Source organism: Myodes glareolus, chromosome 6 (assembly GCF_982192425.1).
Source record: "Myodes glareolus chromosome 6, mMyoGla1.1, whole genome shotgun sequence".
Classification (NCBI taxonomy): domain Eukaryota; kingdom Metazoa; phylum Chordata; class Mammalia; order Rodentia; family Cricetidae; genus Myodes; species Myodes glareolus.
In genome coordinates, this window is record NC_142031.1 from 1,206,400 (window position 1) to 1,227,059 (window position 20,660).

The window sequence follows — 20,660 nt, forward strand, 5'->3', positions numbered from 1 at the left end:
AAACAAAACGAAACTGGGAACCAGTTAAATGGCTGCCTGGAACAGAAAGTGGCAATCACAGAAGGACCCAGCCAAAGAGACTTCACCAAGCTTTGGGACGGAGAGAGAGAGAGATAAAAACCTTACAGGACTGGGAAAGCATTACAAATACTACAAGTTGGGCTAGAGAAATGGCTCAGGGGTTAAGAACACTGACTGCTCTTCCAGAGGACCCGGGTTCAATTCCCAGAACCCACATGGCAGTTCATAACTGTGTGTAACTCCACTTCCAGGCAAGACACCAATGCACATAAAATAAAAATAAATAATATTTTAAAAAACCCAAATACTACAAGTTATACACACACACAATACATACATAATACATATATACATACAATGTGCATCCCTACTCAGAAGCCAAAGAAAGGTTGTTTGTCCTGCTCTTTCATTCTCTGCAAAATTCCTTTCTTTAAAGTAGAATTTCTCACTGAACCTGGAATTTTTTTTGTTGTTGTTGTTGTTTTGTTCCCACCCACCCCCACCCCACCCCTGCCCAGGTAGGGTCAGTGATCCCAAGCATTCTAACTCCACCCCACTACAGCACTGAGGTTACAAGTATCTGGCCAGGACCAACTTTTACATGTAATGCTAGCAATATAAATTCAGGTCTGCAAGCTTGTGCTCTAAGAATTCTTAGCTGCTCAGACAACTTCCCAGTCCACACAGGCACAAAATCAAATTGCCAGTTACCACAATGAACAAGGACAGTCATGAACAGCAGCTTTGAGTTATATTAAAAAAAATTATAACAACTTTTTCTTTTTCTTTCCTTTTTGATATAGTTCCAATATGTAGTCCTAGATAGTCTGAAACTCTCTATGTAGACCATGTTGCTCTTGAACTCACAGAGATCTAGCTACCTGTCTCTACCCCTGAAGTACTCAGACTAAAAGCATTTACCATTACACCCAGCTCAATAACCTTTTACTATGAAGGCAAAAATATAAAGATGACATAAGGGGAGGAGAAATACATAACCAGAACATCTCCCTAAAGAGCTACTTTGGATTTTAAGATGCAACCACTGACTAGCCAGAAAGAATGGTCACCTGAAGGTTTTATTTGCTTTTTGAGACAGGGTTTCATGTAGCCCAAGCTGGCCCAGAACTTGCTATGTAGCTGAGACTGATCTTGAGCTTCTGTGATCCCCTGCCTGTACCTCCTGAGTTCTGGGGCTATAGGCATGCACCACCACCCACAACCTCTCAGTTATACAATACTAGCAATATCCCAGGGCCGAGTACATGCTAGGCAAGTAACAGCTCTACCTTGCTGACTGCTCTTTGGAGGGTCTCAGGGTTTTGTTGTCTAGTTTAAAGAAAAATAGTAACCAAAAAAAAAAAAAGTCATACTCCCTCTATACCACTCAAGGAAGAGAAAAGACTAAAAACCACCCATGAGCTTTCCCTGTTTACAAGAATATCATGATCCTAAATCTGGGGTACTACTGATACACACACCTTCTTTCTGATCCATGGTTTTCAAGGCAAACTGCTTAAGATTAGATGGACTATCAGGTTTCATCTCACCCTAACTGCTCAGGTCACACACCTGTCCTTGGATCTCCGAACACACTGCACGAAGCACACCTTTCCAGACAGCCCAGTCAGAGCTTAACTGCTGAGATTCCCAGTCCAGGGCCCTGGGCTACAGACTAAAGCACAGCTATTATAATGTTCTCGTGTATGGAAGAAAAGCAGAGACTACAATCTGACTATCACCACTTACCTTTGATAATGTACTCTGATGAATTGATCAGTAGGAATATTTTCTTTCATTTTCATACTTAATTTTATAAATTATTAAAAGGTAATTTTGAATTTAGTCATTTTCTAATTTTACTTATTTTCTAATTTTACTTAATTAACTTTATTAAATAAGTTAAATTTACTTATTAAAACCTTTAGTTTTAATTGACAATTATGGACTATACAAATTGCCTAATGTTTACAACACAGAACAATTGAATGAAGTGAATTAACACAATCATTACCTCACATGTTTGGAACCTTTTTGCAGTGGGAACATTGAAGGTCTATTCTCGGTAGCAAGTTTTTAATACCAGCACTCAGGAGGCTGAGTAGAGGGATCTCTGAGTTTGAGGCTAACCTGGTCTACAGAGCAAGTTCCTGGACAGCCACGGCTGTTTCATGGACAAGCCCCGCCTCAAAAAACAAAAAACAAACAAATAAAAAATCTATTCTTGGCCTGGACATGTACTTTAATGGTACAACAATTGCCTAGACCCTAGGTTTAATGCCCAGCACTGCAAAAACAATCAATGCATAAATCTACTCTTAATTCTGACAACATTAACAAACACAATGCATACATGATCTCTGAAACATACTCCTATTTAACTGATGTAGAACTCTCTGAGAAGAGAGCAATACCCCATTCCCTTTTTCTTTTCTGATGAGACTGCTTCCATCATTAAGCGGTCACGTAAAGCACTCATTTGCACAGCAATTGTATGGGGACCCTGCAGAGAACTAAAGATAGAATCGTTTGTTCTCTAGCTATTTACACCCTACAGCAGATAATTTCAGAAAGAAAGAAAAGAACAAGCAGAAATTCCATTCTGATAACAGAAAATGGGAAAAGAAAAAGAAAAAAGAAAGGAAAAAAAAGGCTGAAGGGTTTATGTTACGATTCTGTTGGGTCTGGAAGGGCTTGCTATAGCCACACAAACTATGTTGCACTATGTTTCATTATCAGTGTAAAAGAATGACAAGAGACCCAGAAGTCCAATAAACGGTAGTTATCAAACTATAAAAGATAAATAAGTAGGACTATGTGGGAGGATAAAGACAGCCATTAATTTATATTCCATACAGCTCCCCAGTGAGGATGAAAAGACCACTGAAGCCCACATTTAGTTTTTAGGATCAGTCTGCTTCTGGAAACTTAGTATCTTTTTACCCTTCATTGTCCAATTCTTGCATTACAACTCAGCCAACAGAATAGCTGGGGAAACTGTGATCCAGAATCTAAAAGATGAGGGGTAAAAGTGGTGCAGTAAGCCAGTTAAATGGAGATTTGAATAGAGAATATGCACCTGTGAACATTACACCTGGCTGCCAGGCAATTGATGGAACAAGTTTTCTAACTCACCTTCTCTCACTATGCAGCCTCGACTAGCCTGGAACTCACAGGATCTGCCTACTTTTGCCTCCTAAGTGTTGGGATTAAAAGTGTGTGCCACTACGCCCACAGCAACTCAACTTTCTAACCACTGTCTTTTAGAAATCCTAGCAGTGAGCTAACATTTCAAGCACTGCTTTGGAAGAGCCAATTCATACCTTGAGTCTGTGCCCCAGTGCATGGCATAAATCTTGGCCAGATGACCCCTCAGTGTTCTTCTGGTTCGCATTTGGATTCTTCCCACCGGATCAATGTTGTTTGTGATCTTAAAAAATAAAATTAGTATAGATTAACTTTAGCATATAGACTCTCCACTTGCGTTCCAGTATAGAATATCAACTGAGAATCAAAAAATATTGAATGGAAAATCCTATATTTACTTAAAAGAATATTTTATGTGTATGGTGTGTCCCTGAATGTTTGTGTGTACCAAGTACATGCAGGAGCCCTAGGAGGTCAGAAAAGAGATTGCATCTGGAATTACTGACAGTCGTGAGGCACTGTGGGGGTGCTAGAAACAGAATGCAGGTCCTCTAGAAGAGCAGCAAATATTTTTAACTGCTGAGCCATCTCTCCAAAAGCCAATTTATAAACTTTAAATTGCACTTGCTCTTAAGTAGCACAATTAAACTGTCCATCCTGTAGTGCTTGCTGTGTGACTCCCCTTTGTCCAGGGAGTTCATGCTGTAAACATACAGCATGTCTATTAGCGATACACTGCAGTAATCAAGCTCTTATGTGCCACGGTGCCTATGCCACTCACCACTTTATCCAGTGCGCAGGCACTGTGGTATCCCATATCATTTCAGTACAAACAGTAAGATATTTTAAGATCACGAGTGTATACCCCATGTGACTACTATAGAAAAGTCATAATTTTATTATTGCTTCATTAAGTTATGAGTTATCGCCACCTTTAGCTAATATACAAACCATACTTTCACCCAGTCGTGGATATTCATTTAAAAAAAATCTGTGTCTATGAGGTCTGAGGACCAGGCATTGAATCCCCAAGAGAAGGTAGATGTGTGTTTACTGTGCTAGTAACTTTCCATTGTCAACCTGATACAACCTAGAGTCACCCAAGACAGTCACCTCAGTTAAAGAATTTCTTCTATCAGAATCCTTAGTGGGGCACTGTCTGAACTGTCAACTGATGCAGCAGGGTCCAGACCATTGTGAGCAACACCACCTCTAAGCAGATGATCCTTGGCTGTTCAGGAAGTTCAGGAAGTGAGGAGTAAACAATGCTCCTCCTATGGTTCCTGCTCTGACTTTACTCAATGGTGAATTATGACCTAGAAGCAAGTCTAAGGCAAAATCAATCTTTCATCCCCAGGTTACTTTTAGTCAAAGTGCTTCACCACAGCAACAGAACTACAGCACAGCAGGAGCTGATGATCATATGTATTTTAAATAACTTTTAAAATGAATCTTTATTTTTGGGGTAGAGGAGCAGCACACGTTTGCAGGGCTAAGGAATAACCTGTGAGCGTCTTTACCATACAAGCCCTAGGGACTGAACTCAGGTTGTTGAGCTTGGTGGGAGGTACACGTTACCCACGGTGTCATCCATCAGCCCTGAACATGCTTTACAATCAGTTTGATTCTTCTGGACAGGAGTCTGGCAGTAAAATTGCTTGTCATGTGGAAGAGAACACTCACTGGTCCTCACTGCCTATCTACCATCAGAACCAACTTCCAAATGAAAAGTCTTGCTAGTAGTTTCACATCCGCACCTCACAGGACAGACTTCTCATTCCAGAAGTTCAACATGAAGGTTAACAGCCCACACCAGACTGCATTATGAATGACTGACAGCTGTAAGTGTTTCTTACCTGAGAAAGAGTCGCATCGGCGCAAGCTTTACGAGCATCCTATGAAATAACAGATAGGAATTAGTTATATTTCACTTTCAACCTTACGACTGACTTTCCCTACCATGGTTTCAGGAAGCCTCCACTGTCAGGAGCAAAAGCACAGTGTGCATGATGAAGTATTCTTCATTTTTACTTCTTTTGTTCAGGTCACAACAGAAATGATTCACAATCCCTGACCAGCATAAGACATGCAGATTCCACAGAACTCTGGGGACATGGAACTACAGGCAGCCCTAGAGTTCACCACACTGGAACTACAGGCAGCTCACATACACCTGCTCTATCCCACAGCCTCCGTGAGAACAGGAGCAATAGAAAGGAAAGAAACAGGCTGAAGACCAGTTAGTTATCCAGGCCAAAAACCTTCCCTTTGAGAATGCATTATCCATTACTTACTCTGATCTGGTTCTTCAGTTGCTCGGCCTCCTGCCGCAGCTGGTCAAGTTCACTCATCTTCAGGTCTCAGTGCTTTCCTCACTTCAGAATTCAAGCTCTGCAATAGAAACATGGCACAAAATAAATAAGCTACAGTAACATTGGTTAATTGAAAATTCACAGTTTAGAGCACTGACTGGTCCTCCAGAGATCATGAGTTCAATCCCTAGTAACCATATGACGGCTCATCCATAATGAGAGCCGGTGCCCTCTTCCGGCCTACAGCATACACGTGGGCAGAACAATGTATACATAATAAATACATAATTTTTTAAAAAAAATCCCTTTTGAGCAACTTATAAAGCAAGTAAAATACTGGGTGTGGTGGCGCACGCCTTTAATCCCAGCACTTGGGAGGCAGAGGCAGTTGGATCTCTGTGAGTTCCAGGTCAGCTTGGTCTACAGAGTCAGTTTCAGAATAGCCAAGGCTACATAGACACCCCAGTCTTGGAAAAACCTCAAAAAAAGACGGGGAAAAAAAAAAAAACAAAGAAATTGAAAACTTCAGCACTATGGTCTCATAAAACAGAACTTTCCTGCAGCACTCATCAAAACTTTCAAAGTCCTACGTAGAGCTAGATTAAAAACAATCTTTTTGCTGGTACAACAACGTCTAATACACACCACTGTGGTAGTGGACTGAAACATCATAAACTGTTAGTGCCAATAGTGGTGGTGCATTCCACTACTTAGGTGGCTGAAAAAAGATCTTAAGTTCAATGCCAACCTATACCAGAGACCCAATACCCAGAAAAATAAAATCACTTAAAATAACACAGATAACACAGGCTTTTCTCATCATGAAAAGATTGCATCTCTCAGAAACCAAGAACAAAATGCTAGACATCCAGAATAGCTACCACATGGAGAAACCAGGAATAATTTCTTGAGGAAACAGGACTGGGGCACTCTGGAAAACTACAACTTTAAAGCTATGGCAGTCATCATTAGCCTTAAAAGGACAAAGGGGATCCAGAAGTCCTCTGTTTCCACCAAAACCCTAGACTGTGAAATCCCAGGAAGCTCAGAAACATCTTGACCCTTCTAAGCACAAACGTTCTGAACAAGGCTGGTCACGTGCTGCATACCCAGTCATATAAGACATCTCCAAACTCTGAGGTCATCCTGTTATGACTTTTTCAGCCCGGAATGCAGACATTCAGTTGGGAGAGTGCTTGACTAACATATATGAAAGCTCTGTATTTGAGTCCAGCCCCAGGATAAATGGGGTGCAGGGGTGTACACCTATAATCTCAGCACTTTGGAAACAAGCAGGAAGATCAGAGTCACCCTTTAAGGTCATCCTTGGCTACATAATTTGAGGCCAGCCTGGGATACATACTACGACTGTTTCAAAATAGATAAGCAAACAAACCTGACTTCCTGGATTGGGGATACAGTCCAGTTAATAGACTGCTTGCCTACAATGCTTAAATCCCCACAGGTGTGGTGCTTGCCTATAGTTTCTCTCCAGGTAGAAGCAGGAAGTTCAAGGAGGTCACTATTAGCTACAGAGGGGTTCGAGACACTGCCTCAAAAACAGAGTAACAAAAAACAACCACAAAATCCACCACAGAGTATAGTGGTGGCGAATGCCTTTAGTCCAGCAGTTGGGAGATAGAAACAGAAGGATCTCTGTGAGTTCAAAGCCAGCTTTATTTACATACCCAATTCCAGCATAGCCAGGACTAGAGACCCTGTCTCAAAAATACCAAAAAACAAACAAACAAAAAAAACCACACCACAATAAAGAGACTTCTTTTTCTCAGAGGAATTTATATATGGACATGTCCGTGTGCCGCCTGGAACTCATTTCCGTAGCCTAGGTTGACCTTGAACGCAAATATCTTCCCTCAGAATCTCAAGTACTGGAATAGCAGGCCTCATAGGTCACTGTACCTGGCATACAAGGCTACACTTCTGACAAAGATGTTGGCTTTTAAATCAATCATAAATGTGATCAAAGCAATTTAAAACTAAAGATAAAATTACTTAATAGCAAAGTGATTTATGCAAGGACCTTGACCCGCCAATGCAAATTACACGGAGTATTAGTTTTTTAACTGTATTTTAGTTATGTGTGTCATGTAAATGCCTAGTATTTCCCCAGGTCAGAAGAATGTATTGCATCCCATGGAACCAGAGTTAGATGGCTGTTGGCTTCCATGTAGGTGCTAGGAATCAAGAGTCATCTCTTCAGCCCTTCCCCCAGTCAACAAAATTTTTGTTTAAAAGTTAAAGAGGAGCTTAGGGTATCGGAGATTAGGCAGAGACACGCGCATTCTTGGGTTCAATGGCTAGTTAACCCAGTGGAAATGGAACCTTCTAGGTCAGTAGTTCTCAGCCTTCCTAATGCTTTAGCCCTTTAATATAATTAGTTCCATGGCGCATGCCTTTAATCCCAGCACTTGTGAGGCAGAGACAGGTGGATCTCTGTGAGTTCGGGGTCAGCCTGGTAAACAAGAGCTAGTTCCAGGACAGGTCCCAAAGCTACAGAGAAACCCTGTCTTGAAAAACCAACAACAACAACAACAACAACAAGTTAGTTCCTCATGTTATGATGACCCCCATCATAAATTATTTTCATTGCTACTTCAAAATTCTAATTTTGCTGTTATGAATTGAAATGTAAGTATCTGTGCATACCAATGATCTTAGGTAACCTCTGTGCAAGGGTCATTTAATCCGCAAAGGGTTGAGACCCACAGGTTGAAAACCCCTCCTTTAGGTTTAGTGAGAGGCTCTGTGTTGATAAATGAGATAATGAATTAGTAAAACAAGAGGCCAAGATTGGTCTACATACATACATACATAGATGAGTACACCTAACTGCATGCATGGATACGTGCGCGTGCGCACACACACACACACACACTAAGAAAAATTAAACGAACAAAACTTTAGGTGTGATGGCATGCCTCTAAGCTTCAGAACTTGGGAGAAGCAGAGATAGGAGGACTGCACTGAGTCTGAGGCCTCTCTGGTAATATAGTGGGCTCCAGGCTACCTAGGACTGTGTATCAAGATCCTGTCTCAACTCCTCCTCAAAACTCAAAGTTAGTATCACATGGTTTAACTAATCACTGTTATTTTCATTAAGAGTAAAAACACATCTTGGGTAAATCATCTGGATGACCCCAAAGCGTAACTGCTCAGTTCCTGATACTTTTCTATTCTACAGAAAAACGAATGACTACCATCAATGAAGATCCACACTCTAGGCTCCTGATGCATACACTGGCAACAAAATCCCTTCCAACTAAGGGGCTTTGCTGCTGGGCAGTAAGTACAGAAGCACTTGAGAAAAATGAGTTTGAAAGTAACCACCAGTAATGGGCTACTAAAGAAAGGCCTACAAGGTGCAGCTGTGCACTAAAGGGAAGCCCCACACTCCTAGACTAGCACCTGCTGTTGCTGTTGCTCTCTAGGAAAGCAGGCTATGCAGCAACACAGCTTCCAAAAGATTTCTGAACACAATGGTAGTCTCATTTTCTGTCAATTCTCCACACCTGTTCTTTCCTTAATTAAGAGAGAATCTTGCTAACCAGCCTTGTATGAACTAAAATTTATCATTACACCTAATCTGACCTCATACTCGACTTCTCCAGTGTTAGCATTACAGGTACGTACCACCATCTCTGGCTACAGTGGTTGTTTTCAAACGTATTTCTTGAGTGGATGCTTGACTCACTAGCAAAGCTTCAGCAAGGGAGAATACCTCAGGCTTTCCTGAACATCCCCAGCATTAAAGAACATTATTTACTTTTTCAGGAAAAGACTGGGTCATTCTGTCTTTAGCACACAATATTTAAGAACTAAAGTTTAAGAATATTCCTATACAACAGAATAAAATCATGTTGTTTAGATAGAAAGATGCGGTGCATGTTAGTCTTGCATGTGTTTGGCTTGCTTTACTGGTTTTACTCAGAGTCACTACACTCCAGCACTTCTTACCCTACAAAGTCACTCTGGCTATAAAGATCTTCCACCCAATCCAGCATTCAACTAAGAAAAAGTAGCAATCAAAGTCACAAGGTACCCTGAATTAGTTCAGTCAACACAAAACAGATGACCCGGACATAAACACTAAAGCTGAGTTAGCTTTAAATCACAAAACTGAAAACAACATACTAAGAGAATTTTGTAAACAGAGGAACTTTCTGAGCTGTCTCAAAAGCTCCTCATGCTTGGCGGCCAGTGCCTTTATCTAAATAGCCCATTAGCTTTATAAAGATTTTTCACTAAGTTTCTATTAAATCCATTTTCCTAGTTTTAAGTACTATAACTAGGTGATTGTCATATTTTTTTCTGTAGTATATGAAGAGAGTATCCAATTAAATGAAAGATTTTAGGCCAATGAGATGGTTCTGTGAGTTAAGTCTCTTGCTATTCAAGCCTCATGACCTGAGTTCAACCCCTAGAACCTATCCATGTAAAGATAGAAAGAGAAAACCTGGTTCCATAAAATCACCCTCTGATGCTCACAGTATGTTAAAAAGAAAGAAAAGAAGGGAAGAAAGGAGAAAGGAAGGAGGGAAAAGGATCTTAATAGCTAGCAGTCTTTTTCTAAAAAAATGTTTTATCTATTTGTGTATGTGTATGGAACACACCTGGTAATGACAGAGACTAGCTTGAAGGAGCTGGTTCTCTTGTTCCATGCAGCACTGAGTACTTTTACCTGCTGTCCTAATATTACCTTTTCACGCCTGAATGAAGTGCAGCACACACTACTATTTACAGTTTTAATAATTTAAGATGAATGTATGTTTAATAGGTCTTACTTACATTTAATCACTTTTGACTTTCTCTTCAGTGTTAGTCCCTTGGCCCTTCTGGAAACCCCACCATCAGGTCTGCATGTCTGGGCAGCTCTTCCCCTCCAGAGCATGTCCCAAGTAAGCTTTGGTTGTGCTGAGGTGGCACTTTCCAGTCTAATCCACTAAGACAGGACCTGCTGAGGCCTCAAGACTGCCCATGACCCACATCTGACTTCAGTTTTAAGTTAGAACTGCTGTTTAGGAAATTTGAATAATTTAGAAGCATGGGGCTAAGAATGTAGCTCAGAAGTAGAGTGCTTGCCCACTATGTGTAAACAAACAAGCAGATGTGACCTATCCTTACTTTAAGAAGCATGCAATACCTTTAAGTAAAGTGTTAGCATGATTAGAATAGTTCACACCTGTGGTATGAGATGTAAAATCCTCAACATGTAACAAAGATAGCGCAGCAGCATAATGCCCCTCCAATCAAGACCCCTGTGAAGGAAGTCCTGACAGAGTACCTCAAGAGTAACCTCAGGGTCCTACTATTGGACAGTTATTAATAATGACACCTGGGATACAAGTCTGCTACCAAGAGAAAAGGGACATATGGGCTATCAAGATGGTTCAGCCAGTAAAGATACTTGATGTCAAACCTGCCAGCCTGATTTGGACTGATATGGATACACCCCAAAGAAGGGGAGAATTGACTCCGTAAGTTGTCCTGACTTCCCTATGTGCAGTCTGTTGCAATGTACACACACAAAATAGACCATAATTCAAAAATGTTTAAAAGTGTATATTTTGAAAAACAATTTCATTGCGGGCAGGGGTGATGCACACCTTTAATCCCAGCACTCAGGAGACAGAGACTGGGAGATCTCTGTGAGTTCAAGGCCAGCCTGATCTACAGAGCAAGTTCTAGGACACTCAATGCTAAACAGAGAAAAACTATCTGGAAAAACAAAAACAAACAAAGAAAGCAAGAAAAAGAATTTCAGTTTCTCCAACATACATATAGGACTTCACTAGTCATGTTTTACTCTGGTCTGGAACATCATCATCCATGTCACAGAGCTAAAACAAAGACTAAATGAGATAATCAGTCTGACAGTCCACCCCCATCCCATAAGCCTCTCAGTGATTATACCACTCAAGTGTCCCCTTGAACAGAACAACTCCAAAGTTAATAGCTGACATCTGAATAGAAGTCATATTGGCAAAGAACACTACTGTCCTTCTTTGAGATGTTATTTTCAATGACAGGAATTTCTTAAAGATTTGAAGTTATGAAAATGGCTGGGTTTATAAGTGAATGTCTTTGATCCCAGCACTCAGGAGGTAAAGGTAGGTGGATCTTTTTGAGTGTTGAGGCCAGCCTGGTCTAAATAGTGAGTTTCAAGACAGTCAGACCTACATAGTGAGATTCTTTGTCAATCTGAGAGGAAGAAAGGGATGGAAGGAGGGAGGGGAGAGTAGATCAACTGTGAAGCCAAACCCAAGCAAACAGCACTAGACCTGAACATAAACAGGGAGTTATACAGGGAGCAACCGTCAACACATTTTCTAAGTATGATAATAGTATTGTTTTATGTTTAAAGGTACTGAAGTTTTTAAGAACAAAGATTCTCCTCAAAACAAGCAAGAAATAGAGAAATGGATAGGGGCAAGTGTAAGAAAAAGATCAGCTATGAGCTTGTGATGATTTCAGTTTGATGACAAATTTTTCAAGTGGTTAACTTCTTGTACGTATTTCAGTTTTCTATTAATAGCCACCTTTTAAATTTGGTAAGGTGGAACATACCTCTAATGTCAGCACTAAAAAAGTAAAACAGGAGGAAACTGAGAATTGGGTCAATGTGAGCTATACATTAATACCCTCTTTCTTGCCTCTTTCAAACCTTTCTTGCCCACTTACCCCCCCCCAATTATTTGTGAACTCTGAATCTTGATTCTTGACTGAAATATAAGAAAACAAAGAGAAAAGAAAGCTGGGTGGTGGTTCATGCCTTTAATCCCAACACTTGGAAGGCAGAAGTAGGCAGATTTTTGAGTTCCAGGCTAGCCTGGTGTACAGAGTGAGTTCCAGAAAGCCAGGGCTACACAAAAAAAACCTGTCTTGGAAACCAAAACAAAATAATACAAATACACAGTAACAGCTAGGCATTATTGAAATGCCTAACTCTTATTCTGAAGGGTTAGATACACTTTTTTGGCCTCTGTACAAGCATAGGCACAGGCATGTATAATACCTGCAGGAACACACACGGACACAGGATGGAGGGATGGCTCAGTGTTTCAAAAACTAAGGAAGAAGGCTCGGGAGAGATGCTCCAGACATTAAGAACACATGCTACTCTAATGGAAAACCTGAATTTAATTCAGCTTCAAGGCAATCTTGAGCCCTCTGGCCTCTGGGGGCCCCTGCACTCACATGCAAATATCTCCCCACACAAAAAAACACATATCCAATTAAAAATAAAACTTAAAAAAAAATACACATGCATGGACACACACACAAATTTTCAAAATAGACAAATAGGCCAGATGTTGGTAGCTTACACCTGTAATCTCAGCATGCTGAAAGAATGAGGCAGGAAGACTGACTTTAAGGTCAACCTGGCCAACATGGTGAAACACCAAAGGGACATTGGGGACAGCAGGCTGGAGAGATGGCTCAGTGGTTAAAAGCACCGGCTGCCCTTCCACAAGTCCTGAGTTCAATTCCCAGCAACCACATGGTGGTTTACACCATCTATCATAAAATCTGGTCCCTCTTCTGGCCTGCAGGCATACACATAGGCAGAACATTGTACACAAAAACAAAGCTTTAAAAACAAACAAATAAACAAAAAAAAAACCCCAATGAGATTAATAAATTTAAAAAACTCCACCCTGGGTTTGTGGTAGATGTAGCTTGCCAGTAGAGTACAAGTTTAACATGGGCAAGGACCTCAGTTTGACACCCAGAAGAAATGTAAATTCTGTACTTTAAGAACTGATGAGTGCTGGGCTCTGTGGCTTATGCCTTTAATCCCAGTCCTCAGAAGGCAGGTGAATCTGAGTCCCTGACAGTCTGATCTACAAAGTGAACTCCAGAACAGCCAGGGCTACACAGAAGAACCCTGTATTGAGATATAAAACAAAACTGACAAGGATCAGGATGGACAGAGAGCAAACTTTTAAGCACTGCCATGGGAGGCAGAGGCAGATGGATCTTTATAAATTCAAGGCCAGCATGGTCTACATAGTCAAAGGTACATAGTGAGATATTCTCAAAATCCCCCACCTCCAAAGCCCCACAAAAATGACAACAATTATATATGTGAAGTTACCTTAATTCAGAAGTTGTTTCTGGTCTGTTTTCCCACACATGTAAGTCTATCTGTAACAACAGAAAAGGTTTTCATCATATTGGGGCTGTGCTAAGAGATACATTAGCTACATTTTAGAAAAGAGCACATACATAATCCTCTTCTCTATTACTTTCTCCACCATAAATTTCTACTCGTTATAGAATTTAATTTTTCAGCACTGAAAAATAAAGAAATGGAGACCAGGCACTCAGCCTGGTCTTCACAGTGAGACCCTGCCTACACACACACACACACACACACACACACACACACACACACACACCCTACAGAAATAGTAAACACAAAATAAAGAGACAGGGGCTGGCAAGATGGCTCAGTGAGTAACAAATCTTGCTGCCAATCCTAGTGACCTGAGTTCAGTCTCTGGACACCACATCAGGTAGGAGAAAACCAACTCCCAAAAAGTTGTTTTGACCTACCTATCTACCTATATACACACAGCCACGTACATAGTAGATGACTTCAATTATGACACATCCAAAATATGCAGATCCACAGACAAAACAGCAGGAGTTGCATGGGCCATACACGAAGTATGAAATTTTACTGAGAACAGGTCTCCTTTCAGGGTGACAAAAATATAGACTTAGGTAGGGAGGTAGTTGCACAACAATGTGAATATACTAAGTGCTACTGAATCATTCTCTTTAAAATGTTTTAATTTTCTATTATGTGAATTCCACCCTAAAAAAGAGAAGGTGGGCGTTGAAGTGGAAGTTAGGGAACACAAGTTAATCAGTAAAGGCAAGCTACATCCACCTCCACAAGTCCTCTTAGAGAAGGTCCTATGAGCATATGCCTGAGGAACCATCAAATTCTCTTAGTCTAGAGGAGGGTCTCAACCTAGCACCCTGATTTATTTTTCCTCATCTTTTTGGTATTGTTTTGTGTATAACAGCCCTGGCTGTCCTGGAACTTGCTTTCTAGGTCAGGCTGGCCTCAAAATCAGAGATCTGCCTGCCTCTATCTCCTGAGTGCTGGGATTAAAGGTGAGTAACCACCGCCCAAAATGTTTATTTATCTTTAGCATTTTGTTTTACTCTGTCTTTGAGACAGGGTTTCACTAAGTAGCTCTGTCTGGCCTGGAACTTGATATACAGACCAGGCTGGCCTCAAAGTCACAGAGATCCGCCTTCTTTTGCCTCAGGCGGGATTAAAGGTATGTGCCATCATACCCAGCTTACCCGGTGTTTGAATAAGAATGACCCCATAGACTCATGAGTTAGAATGCTTGGCCCATAGGGGGCAGCACTATAAGGAGGTGTGGCCTTGTTGGAAGTGTAACACTGTGGAGGCAGCTTTGGGGGGGGGGGGGTCCTCATATGCTCAAGCTACACCCAGTGTGGGTCAGAGTTGTTTTTGCAGCCATCTGTGGAACAAGATGTAGACCTCCAGCACCACGTCTGCCTGAACACCACCATGATAATTATAGACTAAACCTCTGGAACTGTAAGCCAGTTCCAATTAAATGTTTTCTTTTATAGGAGTTGCCGTGACTGTAGGGCAGTGGTGGTGTACAGCCTTAATCTCAGCATTCAAGATGCTACAAGGTATACAGCAGATAGATCCAGTTCCTACTGTCAATTACACCAGCACAACTAGCCTCGCTGTAGCCCCAAGTAAGAATCCTGCCATAAAGGGCCATGATTATCCCAATCTCTACACAAAGATCTTCCTGAGCATTTTTTCATAGTAAAAGATAAAGGGATAAATCACAATTTGCACTATCTGAAACACTAAGGCTCTGCTCCCTGGGGGTTCAAGCTTTCTATTCCTTCAGAAGACACTAGCCACTCACTAGCTCCTGTGGCAATGCCAGGATACAGTGGAGAAAGGGGCTGCTTAACTGTCCCAATACCTCAGGTCAAGTCATGTGAGTTGCAGTTTCTTCTTGATTAAACAGTATGCAGGAATCAGAATTTAAAACACCTTAAAGAAAACTGAGAAAACCAGAATTTATTGAAACCAAAGCCAATATCCAACATGCTACCACACAGCTACACCAGCTAGCCTGTAGATAGGCAGGAGAGAAGAGGGCTTTCAGCAAGGGAGATGTATGGAGACTGAGTGAGCTAAGGGCTAGCTACTGCTGCCAATACACACACGGCATGCCAGTTGGCATGAACACGTGATGAGAAAATAGCCTGCTTTAGAAATTAGAAAGGTGTAAATGTCAAAGGTCAGAACGGCTGGAGAAAAGTTCACTAGTACATATTTAATATAATATATTATAATATAGTATAATAAGGGCCTAGGTTCCATCTCTAACAAAAAAATTTACAGAGCCATTTTTAGTTAAAATCATGAATGCACCATGCTCACTTAGTCAAGGAGCCCATCACAAAGTGGTTCATTCCCATGGCTATACTAGTTAAATTCCAAAGATGAGACACCTTTTCAAGATTCTGAATAAAAATCAACTGGTCCTGTTTGACTCTATGGAGCTAATTTAGCTTATTAAATATGAATATGATTAATTTCTAAGTACACATATACTGCAGAAGAACATCTTGAGGTTCTAATACTGTATTTGTATAGTAAAGTCACTTAATTTTTCACAGTCTTGAAATGAAATGCTCTCACGAAGCTCTTTATAGGTGATTTCCCATTAAAATGTGACATTGGACAATCTCCAGATAAGATAGGCACCAGCAACTCTACTGTCCCTGGCACTGGGTTATAACACATACCACAGTGCTAGGCTTTTCTATGAGTGCTGAGGACCCACATTTGTGCTTCAAAAGAAAACTGAAAGAAAGTAGAAATGAAAGAAGCTATGCCTCAGGCTACTTGTGTGAGAGACTCATCTTGGTTCTGATCTTGTGCCAGGTACCAGTATGGAGTGGGAAAAGAGTTACAAATAAGTTCTTAAATTTTGAGTACAGTCAAGCAGTGGTGGCACACACCTTTAATCCCAGCACTCGGGAGGTTGTGGATTAAGAGGCAGGTGGAGCTCTGTGAGTTCGAGGCTAGCCTGGTCTACAGAGCTACATAGGCATACTTACTTAACAGTATAAAAACAGGATGGAAGCATTAAACTACGGATAGAACATTAACAGTACCATGGCTCCATAGTCAAGGTCTTTCTTCACTCTTTCAACAGCATTTACAAGTGCTAGACAAGAGCCATGTTTCTCTCCTGCAAGTTCTTTGCTTCCATGCCGAGTACTTGGTTAATATCCTGATGAGGAGTTATAAAGTTAATGATGTCTGGTGCTTTTCATTGTGAAGGAAAAATAGAACTAGGTGGGAAGGAAAGGAAGAAAGATGAAGGTCATTCGAAAACTGTAGTCAGAGAAGAGCGCTCAGATGTGCTCATCCCCTAACCCACATGATGGAAGAAGAGAACCAACTCCTGAAGAGGTATGGGAAAGGAGAGAGGGACAGAGAGGAGGGAGAGGAGGAGAGGGGGATGGAAAAGAGAGAAGGAAATGGGGAGAGAGAGAAGAGGGAAGAAGGGAGATTAATTCCCTACTTCCTTTAAATGTCAACATGAACTGCCATTTCTATATCAGAAGGACGTATTTTATTTTCTTTATTCCTAAAATACTGTCCCTCTCTTAAATTCAACTTGTTCGTGCGAAAAAAGGTTCAGTCACAAAAGGGGGGAGGACTAGGGACATGGCTAAGTGATAGGGTTTAAGGGGAAAAAAAAGAGAAATCCACACCACCACCTGGTTAATAGTAAACATTACTAAACCCAGCTTGGGAGTAAAGAGAAGAAGCAAATCTTTGAACTTGAGAACAGTGTGATCTACAGAGAAACCCTGTTTCCAAACAAACAAAATGTAAAATCAATTCCCCACCAAAGAACCATTTATCATTAGAATTTGCCAAGAACTGGCGGTGGTGGCACACGCCTATAGTCCCAGCACTCAAGAGGCAGAAGCAAGCAGATCTCTGTCAGTTTGAGGACAGTCTTGTCTACAAAACACGTTCCAGGACAGTCAGAGCTGTTTCAGAGAAACCCTGTCTCAAAAAAACCAAAAAGAATTTGTCAAGAAGCAGACTGAATAGAAACCAAGTTATAATAAACAAACATTCCAAGTTACTTATCAATAAGGAATGAGGCAAAACACACAAACCCTGTAACAAGAATAAGATCAAGTTCTCAGTACGTGCTTGGCACAGAGTGGTAGCCCAGTATTTGCCTAGCAGGGGGCTCTTTACTTTCATGAACTCTTTTGCTTCCTCCTAATCTTATCTAATGCCGAATGGTGACACAATGGGATAAGAAAAACTAAAATATGACAACAGTAATTTTTTAAAAAAAAAACTTAAAGCAACAGACACTGAACTTTCCTAAGGTAGAGGAATATGGAAGGCAGGACTTTGTAATTTCCTATGTTTACTGTCTATTTTTTCTCAAAATTGTTTAAAAGAAAAAAGTTGGATATTAACTACATCTTTAAGGAAATGATTAAATCGAGAAGCAAAAAAATTAGACTATTCCCGATGCCATCTTCCAATTTCCCCTACACCCTCAGACTACGCCTTACCTGGTCTAAGGCTCTTACAGGAAGAAGGAAGACAGGGCCTTCTTCTGAAAGGCGCCAGACAGGAAGCACATGTAGGAAACAGAAATAAGAGCCAGGGCACTGAAAAGATGGCTCAGCAGGTAATAGCACTTGCAGTTCTTGCAAAGGACCTGGGTTCAGTTCTCAGCAACCACATCAAGAGGGTCACACTAAAATCAACCTCCTTTAACTCTAGCTTCCAAGGGCTCCAACACCCCCTTTTAGTCTCAGTAAGCACCAGGAATGTGCACATACACACACACACAGACATTCACACACATATATATGAAAATAAATTTTCAAAAAAATCAGAAAGGAAGGAGAAAGGAAGGGTAGACAGGCTGTTTGTATAGATTCCTACCACTTCTGGAAAACTTTTCTCAAGTCATTCCACTGTCCTCTGTGTCAACTGAACAGTGGTATCTGGTGCACTGCCCACTACAATCACTGCCAACTCCCAGTCTGTCTCTAGGAAAGGCCTGTGCTAGCTCGTTTACTTGCTGTCCCCAGCAGGCAGTGGAATGGAAAGGATGACTAGGAAGGCGTCACAAATGGGTCAAGCAACAGTAGGGTCCTGCAACACAGGCTGTACTTATGTAAGCTTCATCTTTTCATTCTGCACTGTCCAACTAGAGAAATGAGTCATAAGGCACCAGACATAGATTCAAAACACATCATCAGGTAATAATGCAATACTCCAAACAAATGTAAGTGGTTTCTAAGCCACTAGTGGCATATTATCTCTAACTGAGCTCCTAGGAGGCACAGATAGGAAGATCAGAGCAAGTTCAAGGCTAGCTTAGAGACTACGTGGTGAGACTCTTGCTTATTCTGTCAAAAACAGGAGGAGGTGGGCCGGAGGTAGGAAGACTGAACATCTGAGACCAGCTTAGAGTACACAAGGCCCTTTGAAGACACGGTCAGATTTAAGGATGTCCATTGCATGTAGTCCCTTATTACTCTGACAAAAAGGGGGTTTTTAGTTACTTATGTGTATGAGTGTTTTGACTGTGTGTGTGTGCATTCACCATGTGTGTCTGTTTCCCACAGACGCCAGACAGAGCTACAGATCCAATAGAACTTGAGTTAATAAAGATGGTTATGAGTTGCCATGTGAGTACTGGGAATCAAAACTGGAGCCTCTAGAAGAGCAGTTAGTGCTCTTAATTGCTGAGCCATCCTTCTCTCCTGAACCTACAATTTTTTTTTCAGTTCATTTATCAATAAAACTGTAGACAAAAGGGACTGTGTTACTGCCCTTGCAATTTACTCAATAAACTTACTTTTGGGCTGGGAGAAAAGCTCACCAAATGAGACTTGCTATTTATTAAGTCTGATAGCCTGAGTTTGATCCCTGTAATCCATAGTGCAATGAGAAAGTCTACTCATGTACACTGTTCTCTGACCTACGCACACAGTTACTTATGCATACAAGCACACAATAAATGTTAAAAACAAAACAGAACAAGCCAGGTGTGGGGTAGCACATCCCTTTAATCCCAGCACTCAATAAGAAGAGGCCAGTGGATCTCTTGAGTTCCAGGCCAGTTAGAGAAACATAGTACTATCATGCCTCAAAAAAACCAACCATAACAAACAAACCAAGCAACAATCTCAGCTCCCAAACTAAATGGTTTTCAGAATATTGAATAAACTCAGTACACTGAGAAAATGTGGGAAGTCTGGAGACGGCTGACATGAAAGGAGCACCAAGTTCCACACTAGCTATATACCCTCTTGATGACATCACAGCCTAACTGCCTGGGCCTGAGATGCTTTTTTAATAAAAACGAAACAAACAAACAACAACAACAACAAAAAAAAAAAAAAACAAGTATTGCAAAAACATCAGCACAGCACCGGAAATGAGGTGGGTAGGAGATTGATCTGATTCTTAAATTTGGGAAGATGTACAGTCCACCAATTAATAGCTAATAAACAATGAATAAAATTAGTTTTCTGCAACCCATAAATATTATTTTTCAAGTGGCCATTGAGTTCATTATACAACATTGTTCAAGTTGTTCGAATCTTTTTTTAAAAGATTTATTTATTATATACAGTATTCTGTCTGTATATGTTTGTATGCCAGAAGAGGGCACCAGATCTCATTATAGATGGTTGTGAGCCACCATGCAGTTGCTGGAAATTGAACTCAGGATCTCTGGAAGAGTATCCAGTGCTCTTAACCTGTTATCTCTCCAATCTGGATATTCAGATCTTAAAATGAATTATAGGAGATTTAAAGTTGTGTCGGCCCACTGGGAACCATGAGATACTTGGTACAACTATGAATTTGGGAACTTTTCCATCAAAATCCAAACCCGGACTTCAGAGAAACAAACAAGACTAAGTACAAGGCAGGGGAAAGACAATGAAAGGAAAATCAGGGCAAACGGGGGAAAAATGATGAAGTGAGCCAAGGGGCAGGGGGTCTGGTTCATCTCCCTTCCTTCTTTTCAGTTAAGGACAGTGAGGCTAGGTAATATGTTGTACATTCTAACA

At 40.9% G+C, this 20,660-nt stretch overlaps 1 protein-coding gene across 7 annotated transcripts in view; it reads right to left on the reverse strand.

Moving 5' to 3' along the window:
• The window catches only part of Gnb1 (G protein subunit beta 1), a 57,251-nt gene that overhangs the window by 21,469 nt on the left and 15,122 nt on the right, over positions 1 to 20,660 (reverse strand). For 6 of the 7 annotated variants that reach the window (XM_085690187.1, XM_085690185.1, XM_085690183.1 and 3 more), the window contains exons 2-5: positions 13,597 to 13,646; positions 5,463 to 5,559; positions 5,025 to 5,063; positions 3,345 to 3,451 (exon numbers count right to left, since the gene is read on the reverse strand). In XM_085690187.1, coding sequence (XP_085546313.1) covers positions 3,345 to 3,451; positions 5,025 to 5,063; positions 5,463 to 5,519 — 203 coding nt within the window. In that variant the 5' untranslated portion in view covers positions 5,520 to 5,559; positions 13,597 to 13,646. The remainder of the gene's footprint in view (positions 1 to 3,344; positions 3,452 to 5,024; positions 5,064 to 5,462; positions 5,560 to 13,596; positions 13,647 to 20,660) is intronic. The other variant, XM_085690188.1, reaches the window with a different exon arrangement.